Source organism: Molothrus ater, chromosome 1 (assembly GCF_012460135.2).
Source record: "Molothrus ater isolate BHLD 08-10-18 breed brown headed cowbird chromosome 1, BPBGC_Mater_1.1, whole genome shotgun sequence".
NCBI classification, from domain to species: domain Eukaryota; kingdom Metazoa; phylum Chordata; class Aves; order Passeriformes; family Icteridae; genus Molothrus; species Molothrus ater.
The window spans coordinates 118,899,607-118,924,992 of record NC_050478.2 but is presented as its reverse complement, the minus strand read 5'-3'; the positions used below and the strand labels follow the sequence as shown (position 1 = coordinate 118,924,992).

The following is a 25,386-nucleotide window of genomic DNA, read 5'->3' as shown; positions in this document are numbered from 1 at the left end:
TCATTGAATCCTTCTCCTGTGGACCTGATTGGGGCTTAAACAGGAAAACAATGTGATGTGGGTATAAAAATCATTAAGGCAGGAAAGAAGAAGTGGAAGGATGTCTGTACTACCTTACATATATACAGGGGCTTCATGAGCTTGAAAAATATCAGGCATGGTATTTTTCTGTAGAAAAGCCTCTAACTACTGTAGAGACTTATTGAATTTTTTTTTGGTTGCAGCACAACAAAATACAGTTGGTGATTGTAAATTTAGCATGGTCCATTGTCTGGTTTTGTGCACGATCAGAAGTGGCAATATGTAACTCCTGAGTAGAGTAGTGCTCATGTCCATCTGTAAAAAAATTTTTGGAGAAAGGTACATTTCATCCATGTTTCACACAGAGTACAGTTAGCCATTAAAGCTGAGCTATGATTTTTGTAGCAGTGTTTGAAATAGGATGCATGTGTTGTGTTCTGTCCCTTTAGCTCCTCATCTGCTCAGACTACAGCTGGATGCTTCTTTGCCACCTTAAGCAAGGAGTACAGACTTCTTACTGCTTTATTTTGAAGAGCAGCAACATTAATGATAAAAGATTAGTAAAATTGTAATTTAGAGTTGAATTTAATTTGGTGCTAAGTCTGGCCAAGTCAAACTTTACGGTTTTACAGGTTTTTTTAAAATGGTAGTTAAATAAAGAGTAGCTTTTAAAAATCATGGCAGTACTTCCATGTCTTCCAAATCAACATCTTTTTTTTTCAGTGTGAATATTTGATTAGTTGTCACTGAAGTTATCTGTGTGCTCCATTAAGGCTTTTTTCCCAGCTGCATGACTGTAGTAAAATGTTGCTTTTTATTTACTGCTAATAATAGGTCAGATATTCTAACTAGTAGTTGTTACTAATTCAGGCTTTTTATTCCATTCTCTAAAGCCACTATTTACATTGTTTTATATTATTTGTATAAAATGATCTGCTATTGAAGTATTTGATAAAAAAATGATCAGTATCCCTGTACAACAAACAAACTAATAGTAGCTCTGCTTTTTAGATTGAATTTAACAAGCAGGATTTTAAGAATCTTTAATGCCCTCCCTTTGTCATTTTTAATCCCCATATATTTTCTTATAAATCTGTTGCATTCCATTAAGATTATACATAATCTATTTTTAATTTGTGAGTCTTAGGGAGTGAAACCTTGCAACATTCCAGACTGTGGAAGTTTGACCTCTGAACAGGTGTTAAGATGAGGTCCTTCTAGTATGTCCATTTTTCCAGTGATTTGAAGATAAGAAAGCAAAATATTAATTAAGTAACACAACCTGAATTATAGATGTCCCTTAGTTTTTTAACGGGGATGAAATTAAGCCTTGATACTTGTAGCATCCTGTATTTGATGATTCACCAGGTTGTGTCTGGGTTTATACAGAACAGTTGAGTTTAATTTAACTTTGTCCTTACTGAGAGGTTTCTCTCTCTTTGTGGAAAACACAAGATTTCTTTAGTCACCTAATGAAGTAGAGTTAATTTAGAGCTTTGTATTGTTTACTTTCATAGCAACAACTCTTATCTGTATAAGGAATGAGTTTATCCTTGAAATTGTCCACTTGTAGAAGGCATGAGCCAGCAAGCTGTCAGAAGGATTATTGGATTTGGAAGCTCCTTTTCCACTGAGTTACCTCCACTGCTGTTTCTGTATTGCTTTTCGGCTATGCCACAGTCTAGGAAACCTTACTGTAAAAATACTGTGTTTGCATAAACAGTGAAAGGTCTTGGAGGAAAAAAATCCTCATCTGAACATAAAATTTTTAATAGACTGAAAAAAAATTGTCAGTGCTTCATGTCAAAATCTGGAGCGTGGATTTGTCTGCCTGAAAAGGTGGTTTCAGAGCACTAAGCTGGGCACACCAGAATGCCCTGCTTGTATAAATTCTGCTAGTTCAACTGCAAATCAGGAGTCAAGCAACTCTTCCATAAAACTCCAAGCCACAAGTGATATAAAATGATACAGATATGTCCCTAGTATGTACTTTAAAGAAAATTATGCATATGCTGCCTGGAGTTCTGGAGCTACCAACTGAAGAGGGCCAAAACTTAGTTCTAGAAGGTTCTTTAGTGCTCCTTGTATTGTTTATTTCAGTCTGTCATGCAAGGATCCTGCTGAATGATGTAGATCTCATGCAATGTGAAAGTGGCATCTCTGTTCAGTTTGTGCTGCCTTTATGTGCGTGTGTAGGATGATGGAGCAGTGGGCTATAGATAAACACTTAGTTTCTCTGGAAACAGATAATGCTTGGAGCAGAACTAACCTAGAGGTGTGAAGGTTCATCTGTCCTTATCTGTGCAGGTCTGCAAATGACATCTCATCTACTTAAGTTTTTCTGTCTCCCTTTTTACCTTTCCTAGTTTCATCTTGTGTCCTTTGCATATACAAGCAATCATGATACATGAGAATGAGTGTGGTTAATGGATATTGTATATGTGTAGGGAACTCTGGGTGCATTGGAAAATACCTTCCTACACTATAATAAACAGTTGAAAGTGCATTCCTGTCTGTATTTTGGGTAGTGCTGTTCTTGGTAGGCTACCTTATTTTTTTCATGAAAACTAGTTGTCCTTTTGTAGAAACTGAAGGTCAGAATTTTTTGAGTTTTTTCTTTGCTGGATACAAAGAGATTAGTGTTGCAATATTCTGTGTTGTCTTCATGTGCTATAGGCATTTATTTTCACAATTTACAAGTCACTATTGTCCACAAAAAAATTTTTTTCTGGTTGTAACAGTCCTTCTGAAACACTTGTTTGTAAGCAAGGAGGATAAATGGAGATTTCATGTTAGTAAAGACCAAGATGGATGTGGGTTTTTTTAAAAACCAAAACCCCTGAAAATTGCAGCTGCCCTTCCATCCTTTTACTTGCTTTACTGAGCTTGGACTTTAACTAGCAGACTTTCAGTGTGGTTAAAATCTCGTCTACTTTTGCAAAGATTTAAAACTTGGCTTGGTAACAGTAAGGATTAATTGGCCCTATAAACTGTTTTCCAGGTTGCCTTCAGCATTTGATATGTAAAGTGCTGTTTATGTAGAGTTTATGGGGCTAATTTAAGGAAAGTTGTGTGTGTTTAGCTACTCTGTTGTTTCAGATGTTATCAGATCTTGGCTGTGCAGAGTGACTTAATTATATAATTCACCACTCTGAATTAATCACACTGTGCTGATGAGATTTAATCTCTTTTGAGAAAGGGGTGGTTGGCAGGATATATGTAAAAACACTTTTCTAGAAAACATGGTGGATTTTATCTAGGTCAGAAAAATGTAAATGGAGAGTGAATATCAAATACTTGGGTTTTGTCTTGGAAACTAAAAATGGTATTTCTTTTAGGTAACTTTGACTTTATCCTGAAATATGTATTCAGTTAAAGCCTTTAATATTTTGCAACTTTGAACATTGATTTTCACTATCTTTTAAAATTTGATCTTGAAAGACTTCAACATATCTTTGTGACACAGCATTTAAATACCTGTATTCTGCTGCATATTTTAGAGCCTTAATTAGAATTTTGAAGCTTAAAATGAGAAGTTGTTGCCTTGTGACCAGAAGGCATCTGTTTCTCATAAGAACTACCTGTACTGTCTTGTGGGGCTTTGGTCTAGTTGATTTTTCTTCCTATACCATTTTCTAGTGTATAACTGTTGTGATTGTAATATTTTCCTTTTCCTCTTGGTTCTTGTTTCCAGCTAACCACTGTGTCATTCATTCAGGATGACAACTGTGTCTGTTCTTATGTGTCTTCTTCATATACAAATGAAAAAAAAAAACTGTTGACATCAGTTGTACATTCCAGACTTCTTCAAGAATCCTTCAGAAAGCAGTCAGTATGGAGATAGCATTTTGATAAGATTTTCTAAATATGTAAACTTGTGCAGTTGTCAGGAAGGATTTTGGTGTTTATGGGTGTTTTTAAAGAGGGAGGCATCAACCATTGGTGTTCTAGTCAGTCTCTCCTGTTCTTGGCAAACATCCTAGGTGAAATCATGGACTTTCAAAGATGAGTAAAGCTTGTCTTTTTGAGGGGGCACCTAGCTGTCAGTTTGGGGGTTTAATTGGTGTTGATACTTTTATCAGGTTGCTGATTAGTTTGTACTTTAAATGAATGCTGCCAGGAGCTTGGGAAGCAAGACCTGCAAACTTGCCCATGACTCTTATTCTACTCTGCAACAGCTAGTGGTAAATCAGTGACTCGAATAGGCAGGGGAAACGAGTTTTGGGTTTTCTGTATCCAGCTGGAAAGCTTTCCTGTGTGATGTGTAAATTGATGGCTTGCAGGGAGAAAATATTCTGGTCTGTGAAAGACAGCTACTGCCAGTTGAGCTTTATAGGCTGAAGGGACTTGGGAAACAGCTCTGCGGATTTCAAGGAAGGAGGGAAATATTGTGGAAGTACAGCTGAGTAAGAAGTTTGATAATTTTTATCTGTAAAGGAGGCAGACCTTTACTGTGTGTGTTTAAAAGACAGAAATAGTGTGTAGTAGCTGTGCTAGTCAGATGCATAGAGACATAGTCCAGTTAGCCTGTAGTTCTTTCCTGTAAGTACATAGTAGAAGAAACTCTAAGTTATACCTAGGCAAAACAGACCTTTTAGAAAAATCACATACAAGAGGCCCCCAAACAACCAGGGAGAGCTTAAAATGCTTCTGTGGGATTTTATAGAAAGAGAATATTGTACAAGGATAATTGGACAAATAGTAGCTGGCGTTTCTATGAAAAGCACTTAATGTGGTAACCAGAAATGAAGAAAACACAAAACCCCAAACCTACCAAACACTACCACCCAGCTCATAATTTATAGATTCTGTAATGGAATGCAGGGGAGTGTTAAAAAAAATCCCTTTTGAGGGATAAGGTAGATGATACTTGTTATATGATGCTTTCCATTTTCAGTATAAATGCAGAGAAACACTAAAAATAGGTCTGTCAAGCCCCAAGAGTTTGAAATACCTGGCACAATTCCCTTATTGATTTCTAATCAATCTTGGGGTGCTGAGAAAATTCCAAAGGACTGGAAGACATCTGCTACTGTGCCAGCATGGTTACAAGGATGACCTAGGTAATTACTGGTGTATTGGCTTAACGTTGATTCCAGGCAAAGTACTGGAGTGACTGATATATATGTCAGTGAGAACAAAATTGGCAATCAGTAAGGATTTGAGAAAGATTTAAAAATAGTTTTCAAAAAAAGGCAGGTTATCTACCAGTTTTAAAATTTGGGGGTAGATTATAAGGCATTTTCACCACTTACTAGTCTTCTGTAACTCTTACGTTCTTCAGTTCTTAACTTCAAATGATTAGAAGTAAAAATTGCCAAACTGGTAGAAAAATGGTCGATAACATTTCATTTGCATTGATAAATACTAACGAATTTTGGTGTGAGGGGTTATTTTGTGATTTTTGGTTGATTAATTTGGTTTGGTATTTTTCCCCACCCTGTTTTTCATGTTGCTTCTTTCTAGTCTACCCTTGGTCTTAGCTTTTAGGTATTCTTGGTGTTGGAAATTTTGCTTGGGTTTTTTCAGGGGTTTCTGGATTTGGTAGTGTTGGCTGGTTTTCTTTAATTTGAAGTTTTAAGTGTATTAGTAGATTATGAGATTTTAGTTGGGAGGCATGAACTTTTAAAGAATTTCAAGTCTTGAGGAGGCTGAGCTCTTGTTATGGTGCTGTGGTCAAGAATAGCTTAAAAGCTGGGATAGGGAATGTGGATGTTGTACTAACTCTGTACCTTATACAACTTAGAGCTCTTTTGCCATGCATGGATGGGGGTTTTTTTAAGTCCACACTTTTTATTTTAGAATTGTATAAACAGTTTAACAGCATAGCTACATTTTTCCAAAACCAAAGGTATCTTTTAATAGGACATTTAGGGCATGATTGCTTTGGACTTTTTTTTTTTAATGACTTTCAGAAGGTTTGATTTTTTTTTCCCCACTGCCACTCTGTTTCTGGTACTGTATCATATATACTCATGTGGTACCAGATTGCATAGTTATTGATGTTATGCTGTTTATTATTTGTTTTTGTTCAAATGGTTTATGTCTGCCGTTCAGTGCTCTTCAGGTTGTTTTTTTCATTTCATGTATTTCTTATGTGAGAAAAATTAGATTTTAAACAGAATTGAAGTTACTTGCCCTTCAGATAAATGGGTTTATTCAAGCTCTCTTTTTTTGTCTACTCAAACACGGAGGGAGATAAATTTCAAGAAAATGATCCATTAATAACAGCAGTTCTGCACATACTGTCTTTAGCACTTGCTGTTCTAATAATCTCAACAGGGTTTGTTATGTTATTCCTACTTTTCAGTTAAAAATAAAAGTGTAATTAGGTTGGTAAATATTTTACAGGAAGATATTTTAGCCAGTGCTGGATCCAGGAGTGTTTTACTCCTTTTTTTATTTCACTTGAAGTAACCCCCAGGTGTCAATTTGCACTGCAGTTGGTTTGAATGACCAATATCCTTCACATTGAAATGTGCAGCTTTGCAGTTTGAGAGAAATGAGGGAGGAGATATTTTTAGGCTTTGAAATTGTTATAAAACTGTTGAGGTTTACTGAAGATATTATACAGCATTTTGTACTATAGTTTAAGCTGTCCAGTTGAATAGTATGAGGTAGACTTTCAGAGCTTCAAATCTGTAAATTAAAAATAAGTGTACCACTGGTATGATTTCTTTGGTAGCTTCCCATCATATTTTAGTTTTCAAACTGTTCTATGAATTGATGCAGATGTACTTGCACAGAGCATTGTACATTTTAATGCAGGTTGTAAGAATAAGGGGAATGCCCTTCCAAGTGAAGGTATTTTTTGCAAAGGTGTAGTTCTGTTGTATGTAAAACTGACACACTGCTGCATGCCTGGGAAGTGACCTTGCAGGTGTTAACAGTGTGTATAAAGATCTGGGTGGTACTATTACCTGGACTGAGAGTGCAGCAGCCAACATAAAGTCAGAGTTCTTTCTGCAGCTCAGGAAACCTGGAAAAGGCAGAGTCTTAATTTGGCTTGCTTTATTTGGCTGATGGACTGTGATGTGTTCAAGAATATTGGCATGGGTCTTGTGTGGAGTGTAGGAAAGTGGATAGGAATAAATTAACCTTTGTTTCCATTATTCTGAGCTGGAGACAGAGCTTTATGACCTTAAGTAAAATTGCTAGAATAGAGCAGTTGCTTTTGCATGGAAGTTTGAAAGCTGGATAAAAACTTAAGTGTCTGAGAAGTGTGATTAAAATTTTCTTCACGTGCATGAAAATGAGACACTTGGATGTTCTCCACTTGTGATTTAAGACATGAAACCTGATTTTGTGTGATTGTGCATATAAATAGATGTTAAAAGCTTATAAATTTTGCTGTAAAGAGAAATAGTTTGCTTCTTTCAAATTGTACCTCACACTGTGGGATATATAGTCTGTGGTAGTTAGTGATGTTTGGAGAAGCTTCAGGTTTGTATCTTGGCTCTTTTTCCTCTCTGCACCTAAGTTTGACCTCCATCCCAGAGTCTTGCTCAGAACAAAATCCATGTTCAAATTCTTAACATCCTTTTGTATTGAAGGAAAGGCAGCACTTGGACCATTCTTTCCTTGTTCACCTTCTTATCACATGAAAGCTGAAGCTGCTGTCTGCTTGATTGCTCTCTAGGCCTTTCAGTGATGAGCTTGAGGCAGGTGGCAATTTCTTTGACTGACTGCTGTAGTTTGTAACAGTTTTTATTTAACAGTAATTACTTATTCTTTCTCCTTCACTGATCTTGTGCCTTTCCTACTTGTTCTTTAGGAGCACTTTAGGACACGTTGTTAAGGAACTGTAAATTTACCTGTATTGTTAAATAAAAAGAATTTGCATAGTCAATGGGAATACATTTTTTCATAATACTGTATTTAGAACTATGGTTGCAGTGGATCCAGTAAATATGGAACTGAATGCCTAAAATTCTTCACAGTTTGGTAAGCAGTGGTAAAAGAAGCACTTTCTTGTAGCATGGCTGGTAACATGAGTTAGGGTTAGTAATACTTGAGTAGAGTTAATGTGTAGTGATGGCCTTTTAAGTAGCCTTCTACTTGCTGCCTTATGGGCATCTGAGAAAAGGAAGAATACTTGTCATATGAATAATTATCTTAATTTATGCAGTCTGGAATTCTAAAAAACATTACTGGATGAAAAATAAATTGTAAATAAATGTAAAGAACATGGAAAATTAAGATTTAATTGTATTAATAATGAATGTATGTATGTTGTACTGAAGGCAGTCACACTGGAGCTTTCAGTAATACTCATATTTTTATTTCATATGTTACTTAAATATCTTAGTCTGACCTGCTTTCTATATCAGCACTTAATGAAGAAATCAGGACTTCGGTAACAGTATGGTCACCTTGAATGCTTTGTTTAAAAGAGCTCACGTCAGGACTTCTCATATAAAGTTGGAGCTTTCTGATACAAGTTCATATTTTTGTTTGGGTGAAAATTACCATCTTGATATGGTTGTAACCTTTTTGGAGGGCATACCACAGACATAAAAATAAACTTAAGTCCATACTTTATTGTTATCCTTTTTTGTTTCCACTATCAAATATGAATTGTGAATTTTGTAAACAATCATTAAATTGTAATCTTCTGGCTGTCATCTTGTGGCTGGAAAAGATAATGATTTTCTTATAATTTAGAGCTACAGTAGGAGGGAAATGGTTTAGTGCTCTTTTAATTAGAAGGTTACCAGTAGTATAATTCATGTACAGACTTACATGTGACCTTCTAAAGTTTTAGTGTCTGAAATGGATAAGAGTCTTGCAGTGTCATGTGTTTTGTTGCTTTTGAAGTTACTGTAGTGAGCAGGCTACTTAATGGGAGTGTGTTGGGGGTTTGTTTGGGGATTTTGTTGCAATTTCTCTCGGTATCACGGGCTTAAAATTACCTTCTATTTAAGTCTGAAATAAAGCTTAGTAATCTTCAACTTTTAAATTACTATTTAAACTACCCATTTCCAAAAGGGAAAAAAATAATTGAACTCAAATATCTACAGCAAGGTTAAAAATAAAATGTAGATTTTCCCCGTATTATGAAGGGATCTTTTAATTCGATTCATAAACCTTGACACCACACAAGACCTTACTGTCCTTGGTTGTATCTTGTTTTCAACAAATCATGGTTCTGGTCATTTTGCAGAAGAGAAACAGAGCTTATACATATTGAAAATGTTACAGCAAATGATTGTCCGTGTTGTCAGGAGGATAATTTAAAAGCCTTCCCTTTTTGCAGCATGTAGGAAGAGTTACTACCCATAGTTTGATCAGCTTTAAATCTGGGTTTTATTTTAAAAATATTCTAGCAGTCAAAATAAATGCCTGTTTTGAGATGAAGATGCTCAGGTTACTGGCATAGAATAATCATTTATTCCAGGATTTCTTTTATTCCATGAGTCTGTTCTGTATGTATATTACAACTATTTAATATATTTTATACTTGTGTTTATGGAGGGCACAGCAGAGGTGTAATTACTTTTATTGCCTTGGGTAATCTGTGAAAATTGTATATGATAGCAGTTTGGGGTAGCTGGCTATACTCGAAAAAAGTATGGAATAAGGATGCATTATCACTGCTTTGCACGTGTGCTTACTGCTGAAAAAAAGGAAAAGAAAAAGGAATGTTCAAAGCATCATGTTACATGACAAAGTCTACTGAAGAGGTGGGCTGTGTGAAGAGGGGACATGTAGCTTTGTTCATACTGCCAAATGATCCAGAAACAAGACTGAGAAACATAATGACAGCCTTGTTCTGCAGCAGCCTGTCTTTGCCAGAATAAATGCGAAGCATTAATAAAACATTTATTTCAGTCTTCATTTGTCACCAACCAAGCAAAAGTCAAATAGAGCACAGTAGAAAATAACAGAAGTCTCAAGAAATAGTTTCATCAATAGGTAACGCTGTCAAAAAGGAATGTTTGCTTGCTTATATATGAATGCCAGAAGTCTTTAAAAATAGTCAGCTGAGAAAGTATCAGTGGTTTTAAAATGAGGGTGCTGTCTTAGGCCAGGAATGCCTAAGGAATCCCAGAAAGGGACAATTTGTGGAAAATTCTTAATTCCATAGCATTAATTATGAAGGTAGGAATGTTTAATTTGCTGTGCTTGACAGAAAGCTTAGTCATGGTAGGTAAATAAATTCAACTGCATTGACAGGTAACACTGAGTTAAGATGTACTGAGCAGCTCTTGTGTCCTTCTTGAGTAGTACCCAGGAATTGGTTTAAGATGTAGCAATTGAAGAGCTCACCTGTAACTGTGAGCAGTCCCATCACTGTATGCTCAAACATAGTCTCAAAATAAGCTTTATAGCAGTAATGAAAAAACTCATTAAAGACTGTGTTTTTTTAATGTCAAAAAGGCTAACACAAGATGGAGGGATCAGAAAGGGGAGCCGAATCTTAGAGCTGATTGTTTGTCACCTGTTTTGTTAACAGTTAGTGCATATCAGCTATTGATAAAAGCTCCTCAAATCTTTGTGGTAAAGCCAGTATGAGCTAATAGCAGAGAAAACACACCCATAATCCATATTGCTTGTAAGTGATAACAGTATCACAGAATTATTTGGGGATTACAAAGGTACTGAAGAAGATGAAAACTTAGCTTTTTACTGTTTGTGGAAGCTGAGGAAGTTTCCTATAGAGGAATTAAAATTAATGACTTGGGAAAAAAAATCTCAATTTGAAGTCTAAACTAAAGCTCCTATTAACTTGCTAGATTAGGAGTTTTTAAAGGGCCTCAAATCTGAAGTTGTTGGATTGTTTAATAGAACATGTAAGATTTAAATTTCATTAGTTGCTAACAAAGGAATGGGAGGTGCTAAATGTGACTAGAGCCAGTGGTTGGTTTTGATTTTTTTTTAAAAAAGTGCCAAGGATATGAGCAATGAAGAAATCTTGAGAGCTTCAGCCTGGCAAGTCTGACCTGTAGGAAAGAATAAAGCTTATGGAGAACAGAATGGATGTGTGTGCTGTGGTGAGGAGGAATCAGTGTGGACCTTTCTGAGGAGGAACCTACCATCCGAGATGTGCAGGGCAGAGTCATGGAGTGTATAGATAAGTGTAAGGTAGTACAGCTTAACGGTGAGCCTCAACCAGGTTGCTCACCCAAGGCTCCTGAATGTCTGCTCTTAAGGATTACATAATCTGTTTTCCCTACAAAGAGATAGTTCAGTTCTGGAGAGGTTTGTGGTGTGTGGGGGTGAGTGGGGAGGTTACAAAGGTTAGTTAAGGAAAATACTTAACAGAGTGAAAACAACCTGCCAAAGGCAGCACTTATGCTGTACTGACCCACTCCTTGATCAAAGGGCACTGTTGGGGTGCTGCTAAATGCCAGCTGACCTATATGGAGGAGGAGGAAACTGGTCAGAAGTGTGGGTGGACAAACATGGGCTCTTAATAGGACTTACATCTCTCAAGAGGATGAATGGCATTGAATTACTGTGTCTGATTCCATCAAAATATTATTCCTTTGTAAAAAAGACAAACATGAAAACAATAGAGAAAAAAAATGAAGCTGTTATGCTGCTTTATAAAAAGATACCACATGTTCCATTTGCAGTTTTGCTCTCTGCTGCCTTCTTGATGCAGAAGCCAGCAAAGATGATTGAAAGTGTGGAATGTCTTGGAGAGGTGATCAAGCAGACTGTGCTTGTTGTTCCCTGAAGGGAAAAATAATTGTGAAGTTTGTAAAATTCTAAGTGGCGTAGACATGAAGAGAGAGTAATTCCTTGTAATTTCTCATAATGCAGATACAGAGGGCTTGTAAAGAACCCAGCTTATTAGTACTTTAAGTAAAGCAAAAAAAAAATATTCTTTCCTGCAGCTTGTAATTGCATTAATCCCAAAAGTTAAAATTATTTGAAAAGTGATTAAGTGAGAATTTAACAAGGGTTGTCAAACCTGGAGGAACAGTCTCTGCACAGGAAGAGCGTTAGCCACAGATGGCTAAATACTGGTAGGAGGGAACTATTGCAGCATTCCTGCCCTGCTTTTGTAATCTGCATTTACTTGAGCATGTGCTGTTGGCCATTCCTGGAAGCAAAAATGAAGACTGGATATCAAGGGTTTAAGAAAAACTTGCTGTTCTTGTATCTTTCTGTCCGATACAGTCAGATATTTTTAGATTTAATTTCTTAAATTTAGATTTAATTTTAATATTTTGTTCCCCAGTTCTAAAAGCTCTCATTAACTTTTTTAAAAAATCTGGTATAGGGTTGATCTGTTTTTATTTGCATCTTTGGACACTGATTTTCATGAAACATTCATTGTCCATCAAGCTTTATTTGATGCCTTCATTCCTCTTGTTTGAAGTTTATTTTTCTACTATGTCTGCACTTTATGGTGAAATAGCTTTTGATCTGAGTAGTACAAAAGTTCAAAACTATATTTTTTTTAAAATTTGTGTATGAAAATGCATGGTTAGCTACAAAGAAAAAAAAATTCTCTAATTAAATGGACTGGAGTTGCTGCATACAAATACCTGACTTATGACATGAAATTATGATTGAAAATACTGATGTTCTGGGAATGGCATAATAAACTGAAGATACACTCATTCTAGAATTAAACTTTGCATGTAAGTGTAAAAAGCTGTGTTACATCTGAAGGAGGAAGAACAGTATAACACAAAGAGAGCTCGACTTGCAGAATATACTGTAGCTTGATTCTTTCCAAGTTAGATTTGGTTAGGCCTTAAAATGTTGATTCACAAAGAACCCAAGTACACAAGTGAAAATAGTTTTTGTTTCTTTTAGTTTCTGTGAGTTTATGTAACTGCAACACTTTATGTATACAACTGTAATACTGTCATTAAAATATGAGGGTATTTGTGCTGAGGAGAAATTGAGAAACTGACTTTGTGACTTGAATTCATGGTTTTTACTACTTCTGTTACTATGTTCTTCTTGCTGTCATGAGAGCGTAACCTCTTGAAGCAGGGCAAGGGTAAAGAGTAAGATGCTTAAGACTAGAGGCCTTCGTGTGTATCTGATCTCCTGTACTCCATGATTATTGTTCAGCTCTGCTGGCTTTGGAGAATGCTTGGGCAAATTCTGAAGCAGACATCCTGGTCCATCTGCACTTCAGCTTCCTCAGCTCCTAATTGCAGTGCCAACTTGGCTTTTATAAGAGGTCAGGCAGACAGCATGCATGAAAACATGCAGGGAGAAACATCATACCTATCAAACTGAGTCTTAGCTGGAATGCAACATTTTGTGGTTCTAAATGTAGGTTCTGTTGAATGTTTGGGATACTTTTCCAGTTGTAAATGCAAACAATTAAAATGCTAATTACACTTTGAGAGTCAGATACTTAAGAGACATGTTTCTATTAAGCCTTCCATTTACTGCATTGCTTGACTTCAAGTGAGTGTGCAGAAATTTCTCTCTTACAGGGATGGATAGGGTGGAGGAATCCAGCAATTACATTGCACAGGAGTGAGACGATTTCGCACTATCAGATCTTTGATTTTTTTTAGTTAGACTGCTCATGTTTGCCTGCTTTGAACTTAAAGGTCAAACTTAAAGATGATCTTCAGAGAGAAGCTCATTGTGTCCCTTCAGATGAGATACAAATCATGGGATTTTGTTCTAGATGTATTTCATTTCAGATAAGCTTTATCAGGCACGTGAAAATGAATTGGTTAAAAATGCTGTCCCTACTTCAAATGTAATCTCTGTCTGCAAAGTTTGTTTCCACCTCTGACATACATATACATATATTTATTTTATTTTTTAAAATTATTATTATTTTTGACAGAAACCCACACTTTTCCAAGCAGAGCAATGTGCTTGAGTTTCTGATTCTAAGAGTGAGGGAAACCAAGCTGTTCAGTTAAAGGAATGGAAAGACGGGAAGCCAAGCTTGATAAGAAAAGTCACAAGCTTGCATTATCACAAGCTTGTTGTCTCTGTAGGACATGATAATACATTTCCTGTCTGATGGCTTTCACCAGAAATGTCATATGTAGTCAGTTATATTATTTTAAGTTTGCAGAAGAACTGAGGCTTGCTTTTGCCTTTTCAAAATTTCACAGAGCAACATATCAATCTGCTGTGGCAAATCAAGAGTTATTGATGACTCACATTCTCTAGAAACAGGCAAACATGCTTCACAATTTCAAACAACAGAGCTGGTTTCCTTGTGGCTTGGAGGAAGCATAAACCCACCATGCCCAGAGAGTGTCTGCAGCCCTCCTCTGGCATGCAGCACAAGCTATAGCTCTTCTGACTGGAGCAAATACTCAATCAAGTGAAGTAATGAATGCTTGAGAAAATTGATAGGAGGACTGGATGTACCAAGTCTCTCTGCAGGATACACTGTTGAGAATTTCTGTTTGTCCTGATTTTTCACTCTGTTTTCTCTTTCATGAATATGCTGACAAAATAATGTGTGCCATCAGTTGATTCAGGTAAACGAGAGTTGGGTTGAGTCCCCTTATCTTGCATGAACTATTCTATAGAGACTGGTGGAGTTATGTATTATTTCAGACCATTAAATTCTGTCATCCTTTGAGACTTAACCTTTCCCCCTCCCTTGGATTTGAAACCTAATTCAATTAGTAGATTCCTAACTCTATTTAGAGGGGTTACAAGTGTTTGCAGGAATTCACACAGGGTGCTTTGTAATGTCAGGTTGCATTGACAGAGATGATGTAAATAAAGTCTCGCTTCTGACAAGAATTATGCTGATTATAATCACTATGTTACAGAATTTATCATTGGTAGTCAGTTTCATTTACCTTGTTGTGTGCTGCTTAAATGTCAGTTATGCTTCTTTGCAAGAGTATTTGAAAAATCAATTCCTGAGGCAGAGAAGCTGCTTTTTATGGTTTGTTCAGGTTTTTTTTTTTGTCTGTTTGTCTCCAAAGACTTGCAATTCTTGCTTTTCTTAGTCCAGCATGTGCTATTTTTATGAGAGATACTGGTAAGAATCTTTTTGTATACTGTTGCACTTAGTGAAATGGCTTTTTCTTTAAGTTGTAGTTATTTGGACCTAAATAATTGTAGTGTGCCCTTTGGTCAAACTCTTGTAGGAGATCTGTCTTATTTGGTGTTTCTCTGCAAAATTTTTTTCCGTCATATTCTTTACTAAAGAAATAAATGACCTCCCTCAATGCACATTTTCATGTTTACATGTTGAATTTCATTTTCTGTTCTGTTATTCCAATCGGTTGTAACTTAAAAACCTGTACTTCCCCAGCAGTAGCAGTAATACTGGGTAAAGCATTTCTTTTCTTCCCCATCCTACCGTTTACCACATGGTAAAACCAGGTGTAGGAACTCATTTATGTTGTGGGATTTTTTTGAAAAAGTCTTTTAAAATTTAGGTTAAAAAATCAATATTTATGTTCTTAATCTGGTTTTGCTTTGTTACATTTTAACTAGAAAAATCCATCTGCAGTTGTATTGCAGGTGTGCAAGACAGTTGTACTGACTTAGATAGATGATGCAGGCAGGAGGAAAGAGATGTTAGGTAGTAACTTATTTTTTGCTGTTCAGAACATTGAACATTATAGTAAATTTTTCATGCTGAATGGTCTTTCTTTGTTCTGAGTTGTAGCTGACTCATTTGTGTGCGTAGCACATGCGTGCTACCTTCTTTCTTTAAGCAGCAAGAATTACAAAAAAGTAATAAAAACATCCACGTGAAGTTTATGCTGTTTACAAAATGTGCTGCCTGTCTCCATTTGAATAGTTGTTGCTGTGTTGCTGGGGTTGTAGCCTATAGAAACAGAATTTACACAACTCAAGTGTTGTAATATGTGACATGAGAAAGAAGAGTTAGAAAAACTATACACATTGTGAATATGAAGAAGAATATACACATTGTGAATATGAAGAAGAATATGCAGCTGCAGGCTTTCTCCCCCTTATGTGATAAAGAAACATTATTGTCCTGTTGAAACTTTACTTCATTATAAAAATAGTACTAATGTTGATAAGACATAGTGGGTAGACTTTGTAGACCTTTTGCAGTATATTTACTCCAGTGCATTTTTTGGTGTACACTGCAATGGGCAATTCTGTTCCAGCTTTTCCTTCCCAAAACATGTGATGCACATGAGGTATGGCAACTCAGGGTCATGTAGATCTACAGTGAGTTGAAATAGCTCTCTGACCTAATGAAAACTAAAATTGTCAGGCTATTTAAGCGCAGTGCCTTGGTAGCTATTGTGTAAGGAGAATGCAGATATGCACACACAGTGGAATAGGAGGAGCCATTTTTTTTGGTGGTCACCCTCAGATAGACTGGATTAAAGCACACTGGAAAACTGTCTCTCTAGGCAAGATCCTTTTTTTTAGTCTGGTTAGGTGACTGTTTGGTAAGCAACCAAGCTGCTTTTATGTTAATGGACCTTTTCAGCAACTTGTACCACCAGTTCTGAGCATGAAACTTATTCCCAGAGATTGTGGGAAGAGGTGCCAAAGGGTGGCACAAGGTATTTGAAAGGTATGCCCTGCTTGATTAAACTAAATACGCATGGCTATCCTCTTGTAACTCCTCTTGTAACTGTTTAAAAAGTCTACTTCTCTTCTTTGATATTGATCTAAGAAAAAAACACAAATTTGGGTGTGGCTGGGAGTTTGCTGTAGATTTAATGAGGGATGACCCATATAGTAATGAGGGGAAGCAGGGGATTTACTGCTGTAGGAAGTGAGCTTTTCAGCCACATGTTAGAAAATAAATACTAGTAAGAATGACCAGTGTTCAGTTATCCTTGGCAATGTGTGACCTATATGTGTGTCACTGCTCCTCAAGTAGAGAAGCAACTTGACAGTAGTCTCAACTTGGTTTAGCAAATAGAAGGATTATTACAGGAAATCCAGTTATAAAACCCCTGTGGACTGAATTATTCTGAATTAATTTTAAGCAGAATAAGGCCACTAGAGTAGTTTCTGCTTTTGTATAATTTGCCAGTGATTCTGTATTTGAAAATGTCATATGTAATAAACTGAAGGAGCAGGTACTAAGTTTGACTGAACCAAGACAAGCTGTGCATTCAGGTTTCTAAATTTACAGCAGAGTTGCATATTCCTGAATGGTATATTGTGAGCAGGGCTGGGGAGAACCTGTAGTTCTAGTATTAGTGCCATCTAAAAATGGCTAAAAAGAAAACTGAGAATAAAGGAGAAGATTGCTTCAAAGATTAAAAAAAACCAAAACAATAAGGAGCATGAGATATAACAGCTTTTGAAGTGCAGATATAAAAGTAGAGAAACACTTGGACAGGATTTGCTGTGAATCTGTAGCATATCAGAAAATAGGGCATGGGAAGTAACAACAGATATTGTTCCTTTCCTGTATTAGCACTCTTCAAAGGAGTTAGTGTCATCTAAAGTTGAAGCATGTCAAACCAAAGTCAGTGTTTGTGACTTCTGAGTTTTGACTTCATGTGTATGTATATGTAAATAGTTCTCTACATGATTCAAGGTTATTCCTCCATGTTTTTCAAAGATAATGAGATATGACTTCTGACACCAAGGAAGCATTTCACTTGATTAGAGGATTTCAAGATTTTGTAGAGCACAATGAGGAGGATTTAACAGAATTTCATCAACAGTTATCAGACTCAAAATATAACTGCTGTTTGGAATGCTGCTTCTTAAATTAACCTGCTTCCTTGGTTACTCCTTGGATACCTGCAAACATGAAATTGCAAAAGTGTAATATGTTGGCATGGAAAGCAAGTGGAAGTGTTCAAGCATACTCCTGAGATTCTTTTATTTGTCTGTACAGGAATTATTTTCTGTTATATATGTGCTAAATGAGACCACAGCAGTGATTTTCTTAAATATGTACAGAACTTTGCTGTTTTCTGTCCCTGTGCCATAGCTGTGTGAGCTATAATTTTACAGACAGAGGAAACTTAGTATACTGAAAAGGTGTAAATAACCCCAGCAAGAACCAGCAGTTTTACAGATGTGTGAATAAACTCTCACTCAAGGCCTGTGCTAAAGTCTGAGCTCAGGGATTTTTAAAGGGATGGAACACTCATGATATTTTACAATTAAGAGAATGTATGCAGGTAAAATTCACACTTTGATGCTATATTGGGCTTGTACTTGCATCTGCATTTCTTCCAATCCTATTTTTCTTTAGGTTAGCTGGATTAAAACAGAAGAAAAGCTGGACCCTAGTGCCATTATCAGCCTGTTCTTGGGCTCCCCAAAATAGGGGTTTTTTGCCCACCTTTTCTAGAGACTGTGTAGAAGGGGGTTTGAGGGAAGGGAGGGGAGATCTCTGTTCATACTGGAAGGTATGATGGAAAAAGCTATTTATGGGATTTAGAGGAAGACATAGTGCTGTGATATGTATCTTGGGAATTCCATTTAAGAAACAATTTCAGCTTTCATAATGAGTGGTTTGTTTTGCAGGCAACCCAAAATACTAATCATTTCAGTACTGTCTTCCTATAACGAATTTTCATTACACTATTACCAGTTTTAGGCAGGTCAACCTGATTTGATAATCTAGGGGAATAGATTAGTACAGTGTTAAACTGAACTGTTTAATTATTCTGTGCTGGTTTGAGATCCCAGTGGGGCTTTACTTTTTTTTTTATCTGTTTGCTATTGCATACACTGATACTCCATTGACATTGCAGATAGATGTATTAAAAGTTCATGAAGTTAATTACACCTCTTAGGAGTTAATTTAACTGCTGCAGTTAAAAATTAAATAGGACAGGAAAATACCATAATCTGGGTTGGACAGTTCTCCATACCTCCTTAGTATGTTTCCTTTCATTCCTTTCTAGTAAGGAGACAGACTGAAACTGGGGTAGTTCAGAGGCAGTGGCACAAAGGCTCTATGGGAGCAAGAAGAGTGGTCAGCTGGAAGCCTCAGTAAAGTCTGTGTGTGTGCTCTGGACACTGTCTCTTGGCAAATCCTAAGCTTTGTGGATGATCTGTAAGTGGCTTAGATGTTAAGGATAATGTTTGGGTGAAAGCAAGTGCTAAATTTGCAGCATGTATTTTGACATAAACTTACTGGTTTTTCTTAAATGTACTGACTTAGCAAAAATTGCCCACAGTGGGCATCTCTAGATTATAATTTTTTTAGGATAGTGGAGCTTGAGTTAAAAACAGCTGTATGTTTCTCCAGTTCCATTATTTGGGTTAGTGAGATGTAATTATTTTAGGTTTTTTCCTGGAGTCTGTTAGTGCCTTTTGGATGTTAGTACTTCAGCTGAATAGACGAGATTTTTCAAGTCTGCTTGAAGCTAACAGATATCCAGAAATGAAGTAAGTTTGAGATATTTCCTAAGAAATATATTCTAATAACCCAGTTCAGGAAAGAACATACTCAGCATGATCTGTTTGGAATTTCTTCTCTTTGAAGGAGAAATTGTTTTTTTTGTTCCTGTCATAGTTATATGGCTTTACTACTGTAAGTTCAAACTTGGTAGTTTTTTAAAATTAAACTGTTACCATATGTGTAATAATCTCATTACATGGTTGGGAGTGTAGTTAATTGAAGTTATTTTCAAATAAATAAGGAATTTCTAGGTTTATATTCCAGCGTTTTTGTGTACCTTGAAATGGAGAAGTATTTTCCTGTATTGTTAATGAGGGAAAATGTGGGGTCTTTAAATCATTTATTTGCCACAATATTTTGTATGATACTGGAGACAGTCACTAGAATACTTGGATGGAAGAATGCAAGCCAAGTCAATTCAAGCAAAGCTTTAATGCTTTAATTTGATTTCACCTTTTTTTAATATAGATAGTGGTGTAATTTAAATTCATCTTCACTGCTTGTTCCTTGGATCTTATCCACCTGCTTTGACTTGAAAGAATTGAATGCAAATTGCTTCCTTCTCACAGTAGTTTTCTGTGGTGTAAGTCATGTGAACTCCAAACATTGACTTGTTTCCTTGAATTATTGCAGCCTGTGCTGCTTTGGATAGTTCTACCTTCTGATTGCCTAAGATGGTTACAGTTCTTTAAAATGCCACTGCTTTCTGTCTTGAATTCATTATATATTTAATACGCTTTTATTCTGATGCTTACAGTGAGAATTAGGTTTTAGATGTGCAGATTCTTGTGGAATTAAGAATTATGCATGTGCTTCTCTGGCAGTTGTTTAGAATACAGTATTATGGGAATGTAATATGTACTTGAATACAATTCTGATGCAAGAATGGAAAAATTGAATGAGATGTATTAAATACTTTTAGATGTGTGGGGTTTACCTCCCATCATATTTTATAATGAACTTGTAAAGTATTTTTTCACTTTATGGTAATTAGTTTGCATTTTTCCCAATAGCAAGTTCCATAAGAATTCTTTTTCCTGTAATCTAATGTACAGTTTGATGATGATATCATAGAATTTAGCTGTGTGTAGCAATCCTGAAGATAACATTTTAGTTATTCCTTACTTGATGAGAATGTTATCCTTGACTTCTGCCAAAGTATCACTCTAGAATATTTTTACTTCACTTAGTATGACAGCACATTTAGGTAACCAGAAGGAAATAATACCTAAAGATACCTATTTGAAATTTAGGTTATTAGAGATGCTCTTTGATGTACTTAAGGTTTAAATCATACTTTGAATCGGATACAGGAGGTAAACAGTGAATTATTCTTAAATTGGAGTTTTGTTCAGTGTTACAATCCAGTACTGCCCACAGCACCTACTTGACCTGCTTGGCCATTTTGATGTTGCTGTTTGGTGTTAGTCATTACAGAGAAATTTGTTGATTTCATAGTTGCACATGAGATTAGCTGGTTATAAGGTGTTAAAGGAAGAGAGAGAAAACTGGAAACTAGTTTGAGGTTTTTTATGCTGAAAACCGTAAGCAGTCTGAAGAGAGTAAGGAAAAGTGTTCAAATGTCATGTTAAAAGTAGTGAATTAAAGCTGGAGAGGTGAGAATGAAATTATGGATGCCTCTTGTGGTTTATCTCTGGCCAGCAGCTAAGCCCTACACAGCCTCTCACTGGCTTGTATCAGAGAGCTGGAAGGGTAAAAGTGCAAAAGCTTTGGGTTGAAATAAAGACAGATTAATTTAAAGAAAAGGAAAATAGGGAGAAATGACAAGGAAAATCAAACACAAGAAACGTGATGCAGAAAAATGCAGTAGCTCACCACTAGGTGACCAATTATCAGCCAGTCCCCAAGCAGCACAGGGAAACTGCACACCCACACCCTTCCCCAGTTTTTTATTGCTGAGTGTGACACCCTGGGGAATGGAATACCCCTGGGGTCTGTAGGGGTTGGCTGTTGTGGTGGGCATCCCCAGCCTACTCACTGATGGGGTGGAATATGAGACTGAAAAAATGACTCTCTGTAACTAACTGAAACTGACTCTCTGTAAGCACTGCTTGACTAAAGCATTCCTGAATTATCAACAGTGTTTCCAGCACAAAAACCAGCACCATCTACAACCTACTGTGAAGAAAATTACTCAAAGCCAACAACAAAGGTCTTAGTTGTTTTCAGAGATTTCTTTGAAATTATGATGGTCTGTAAAAGTGTAGATGAAATGGAAAATGATGTTGAAACTCATGTACATGACTCATTTTGCCTGTTTGGGGAAACGGTTGATGCATGCCATTGGAAAACTGCAAAATAATATATTTCTTTGATCAGCTCTAGCTTCGGTGTGCAAAAGCTTTGTGTATTTCCATTAATTCTGTCATAGAGGTCACAGAATTCTGTAAAGAGGTGTTCTGGAGCTGTGTGTGAAGGGGAGATTCAGAAAGGGTTTATTTTGTCATTTCTGCTGCACTTTTAAATTATGACAACTAGTTCCATTTTAGGGCGCGTGATTGTTTCAGTACCATAGAGTAATCTGAGCTGTTTTTCATACTAATTCTGTGTTTACATCACAAAAAATACAGATGAAGGTGTTGTCTTCCCTACAGTTTTCATCCCCTGTTCTTGCATCTTACATTCTCTTTATTTCTTCTCTCCCAGAATGAATGGTGATTCTGAGATAATAAGCTTTTCTGACTCTGAGATCCTCTTTGTTGCAGTTTTGGTTGTGTGTTTGGAGAGAGGGAGAGCAAATTAAGGAATGTTTATGTCAAGCCTGGCTTCATCTTTCTTTTCTAGCTAATTTTTAGTTCTGCAGGGATTACTTTTTCCCATTGAAAAGAATGCATCAGTAACTGTTCTGGTTCATCTGTCTTTAACAGATTAGTTACCTCACATGAGAATTGTTAGTTACCTTTATTATAATCTGGTTTTCTGGTGATAATGCTCCTTGAATTTTTGTATGCTTCCTACTGAATGTAGTTGATATGTGACCGTGAAATTGTACTGTGATTAACTTGTGTTCTGAGAGCAGAGGCAGCGATCAGACAGTGAAAGAAATTAGATTTTCTCTATTCTCAAGGGTAAAAGTAAAGTTCAAGTTTGCTGTTTTACTAATAGTATTATATCATGCTTCTCTGCAATTACAAATATTCTAGTCTTGTAAAATAATTGATATCAGCCACTGTAAGAACCTTTCTTTTTATTTAACATAGGTTATAAAATCAGTGGTTTTACATGAATAGACTTAGGCAATGCTGCTTGAAATGGTAGTAACATTTAATTAGAATGACACTTGTATAAGCTTTTTACCTCTGGTCAGTTTTGTTGGAAACTGTAAACTTGGAAGTCATTCTGTTTTATCTGTTGGTTGATAATGTTGTTTGATGGACAGACTTCAGCGTATCTCAGGAAGCAGAGTTCCTGGGTGTGAGTGCTAAGGTGGGAGGTAAAATAATGGAAGGTATGAAGATGCTGGAAGGGAGGAAGAGAGTTTCTTCTCCTTCCTGTTGGTCAGGAATTTGTCTTCAAGTGACTAAAAGTCGTCATAATCTGGGAGGAAGGTATACTTTACTGAAACATTGCAGACCATGAGTCTTATTATTGCTACTTACTGAGGAATGCTTAGTGTCTAGAATCTAGAATTATTTTCGTGTTTTGTCTAGTCCTGGGTAGCCCAGATTTGATCAGCTTCTGGAGTAGCTGTTTCTGGGATGAACCAGTGACCTGCTAGCTTCTCAGTGTAAATATGACCATCAGTCTTACCAGAAGTAAGATACAGATTTTAAGGTGATGTGCATTCCATATGTTCAGTTCTCTGGATGTTGAGAAAGTGAGTTAGTCAACATATTTGCTGCAAGTGATTTGTGATAAAATACCGAGCATGAGAACCTGTGTTGGGTAAGTGAATCAGTATGACCATGTGAAATGGCAAATGAAGGACAGGAGGCAGACAAAGTGTGCTTTTGCTGCATGGGAGCTTGGTTAGAAAGATTAAGTTGGTGTGGTTTTTGTCAGAATCAATCCATGCCACTAGTTCAAGGCCTATACACAAAAATCAAAGTATAGTGTTTGATTTAGTTGATTACGGCTTTGCATGTTTGAGCAGGACTTGATACTGGAATAGATCTCCTGAGATTTCTTTAAAAACACACACACACATTCATTCTTGATCCTGTACAGTTTATTTTAAGTATGTATTGCTTCAGCACTGGAAAACCTAGGCTTTATGAAATTCCCTATGATTTAAGCGTGCAAAATGACTAGAGAATAGACAAGACTAGTCTTGACTCAAAGATGTTTCCTAAAATTAGTTCCAGTAATTTAAAATTATTTTGAAAATGTATAGTTAAAAAATTGCTGAAAATGTTTGCAAACTATTCATCCTTCTGTTATAATATATTTGAAAATAATATGAAATAGAGCTACTACAGACTTTTTTCCTCTCCCTTAGTCATTACTGTGGTATCTACACTGTTTAAAACCAGGGGTGATAATTGGTCATTCAGATTTCATCTAAGAACTAGCAGTGGATTGTTGGTAGTGTTTCTGTATAATATGTATTTATCAAGCAGTATATGTTTTATATTCTTTATGGGTAAATTAATAGTTTGAATAATATTTGTGTTTTCCTTCTTATTTCTATATACATCAGCTGTGAAAAGAGCTGGCCAGTGTCTTCACAGAAGCATTTCAGGGACATGATGTTTAGCTGGCATGACTGGATGCAAATTTAGGCATCCAGTTTTGAATATAGATTAACAAAGTAATTATGGTACAGTTTGCAGTCAATGCAGGTGGAGAGTACAGGTACTTATGAAACTGTAAACATGTTTTTTCTGTTTTATAATAATCCTGGTTTCAGATGTTTGCCTAAATAGTTTTGCTATCCAGTAGTTTTCTGTTACTTAATTTTATAAATGCGCTTATGATGCCATTTCTATAACTGTGCCTTTGTTTCATTTTACAGAGGAAATAAAGGCTGAAACAGAAAAGCAAAGGTATGTGATAATTCATTGTATTAAGTGATAGTGCTTTTAACATCTTAAAATGTGTACCATATTTATTCTGCATGGGGAGTATGGACTCTGTCTGAAAAACATTTTCAGCATATTTTGGGTGGTTGGTGGTATCTGGAAATGTTCAGATAGTGCTGCTTTATGTGTCTGGCTGTTCTGGTGCAAGGCACAGGGCTTAGGAGAAGCAGCAGAAGGTAGCTCAGAAGGGAGCAAGGTTGTACTCTCAGGGAGTGTAGGAAATAGGGATCAGAGTTGGAAAAGATCTTTGTGGATGGCACAGAAATTTATTTCAATGTATTGCTGGAGGAGCCTTGAAGTAGATTCAGAGAAGGGGGAAGAATGCAGGTAAAATACTTGAAGTGAGTGATCAGAGGGAGGAGGTTGGGGTGCTGAAGTGGGAGTGAGCAGAGAAAAGTAATGTAACTGGCAAAGATAGTGTCTGGAAAGGACCTTGTTAGGGTATAGATTTGTGAAGGCAGTTCTTCTACAAGTGATGGTAAAACCAAAAATTGACATTCAACAGTCTTTTGCTGTCAACAAACTTCTAAGTGTTGCTAAGCTGTGGGATCTGTTATTGGCATTTCGTTACATATTCCACAGGATTGTCTTCCTCATCCAGTGTTCCTAACTCTGAGTCAGGACTGGTGGTGAAGACTGTTCATACCACTTGTTGAGAGAAATGGATCAGTGGGTGAAACTGAGGATGAAAATGTTCTTAGGCAGCTGGGTGCTGCTTGGGGATCTCTATTCTGCCCTGTAACTGGATTTCAGTATTGGGCAAATCATTAAAACCACAGCTGTCAAAGTTGGATGCTAAGGATTTCTGCTTCATCTCCTGGATATTTGAGCAGAAATCTACAGTTTTGGTTTGGAAAATAGAATCACTTCTAGTAGTAATTAAGTCAGTGGGAACATTGTTTAAGAAGATGTAAAGGAAAACTTAATAATATCAAATATGCTGAAAAATTTAGTCTTGCAGCTTATCAAATTGGGCTCATAAAACTTAAAGGGTGCATCTCATTGAGATTGTGCTTTGCTTTCCCCCAGCAAAATGAAGTCAAT

General features: G+C 36.4%; 1 protein-coding gene across 1 annotated transcript in view; it reads left to right on the top strand.

Annotated features, from left to right (window-relative positions):
• The window catches only part of ARFGEF1 (ADP ribosylation factor guanine nucleotide exchange factor 1), an 84,788-nt gene that overhangs the window by 2,091 nt on the left and 57,311 nt on the right, over positions 1-25,386 (top strand). Inside the window, exon 2 of the mRNA XM_036401741.2 lies at positions 24,276-24,306. Coding sequence (XP_036257634.1) covers positions 24,276-24,306 — 31 coding nt within the window. The remainder of the gene's footprint in view (positions 1-24,275; positions 24,307-25,386) is intronic.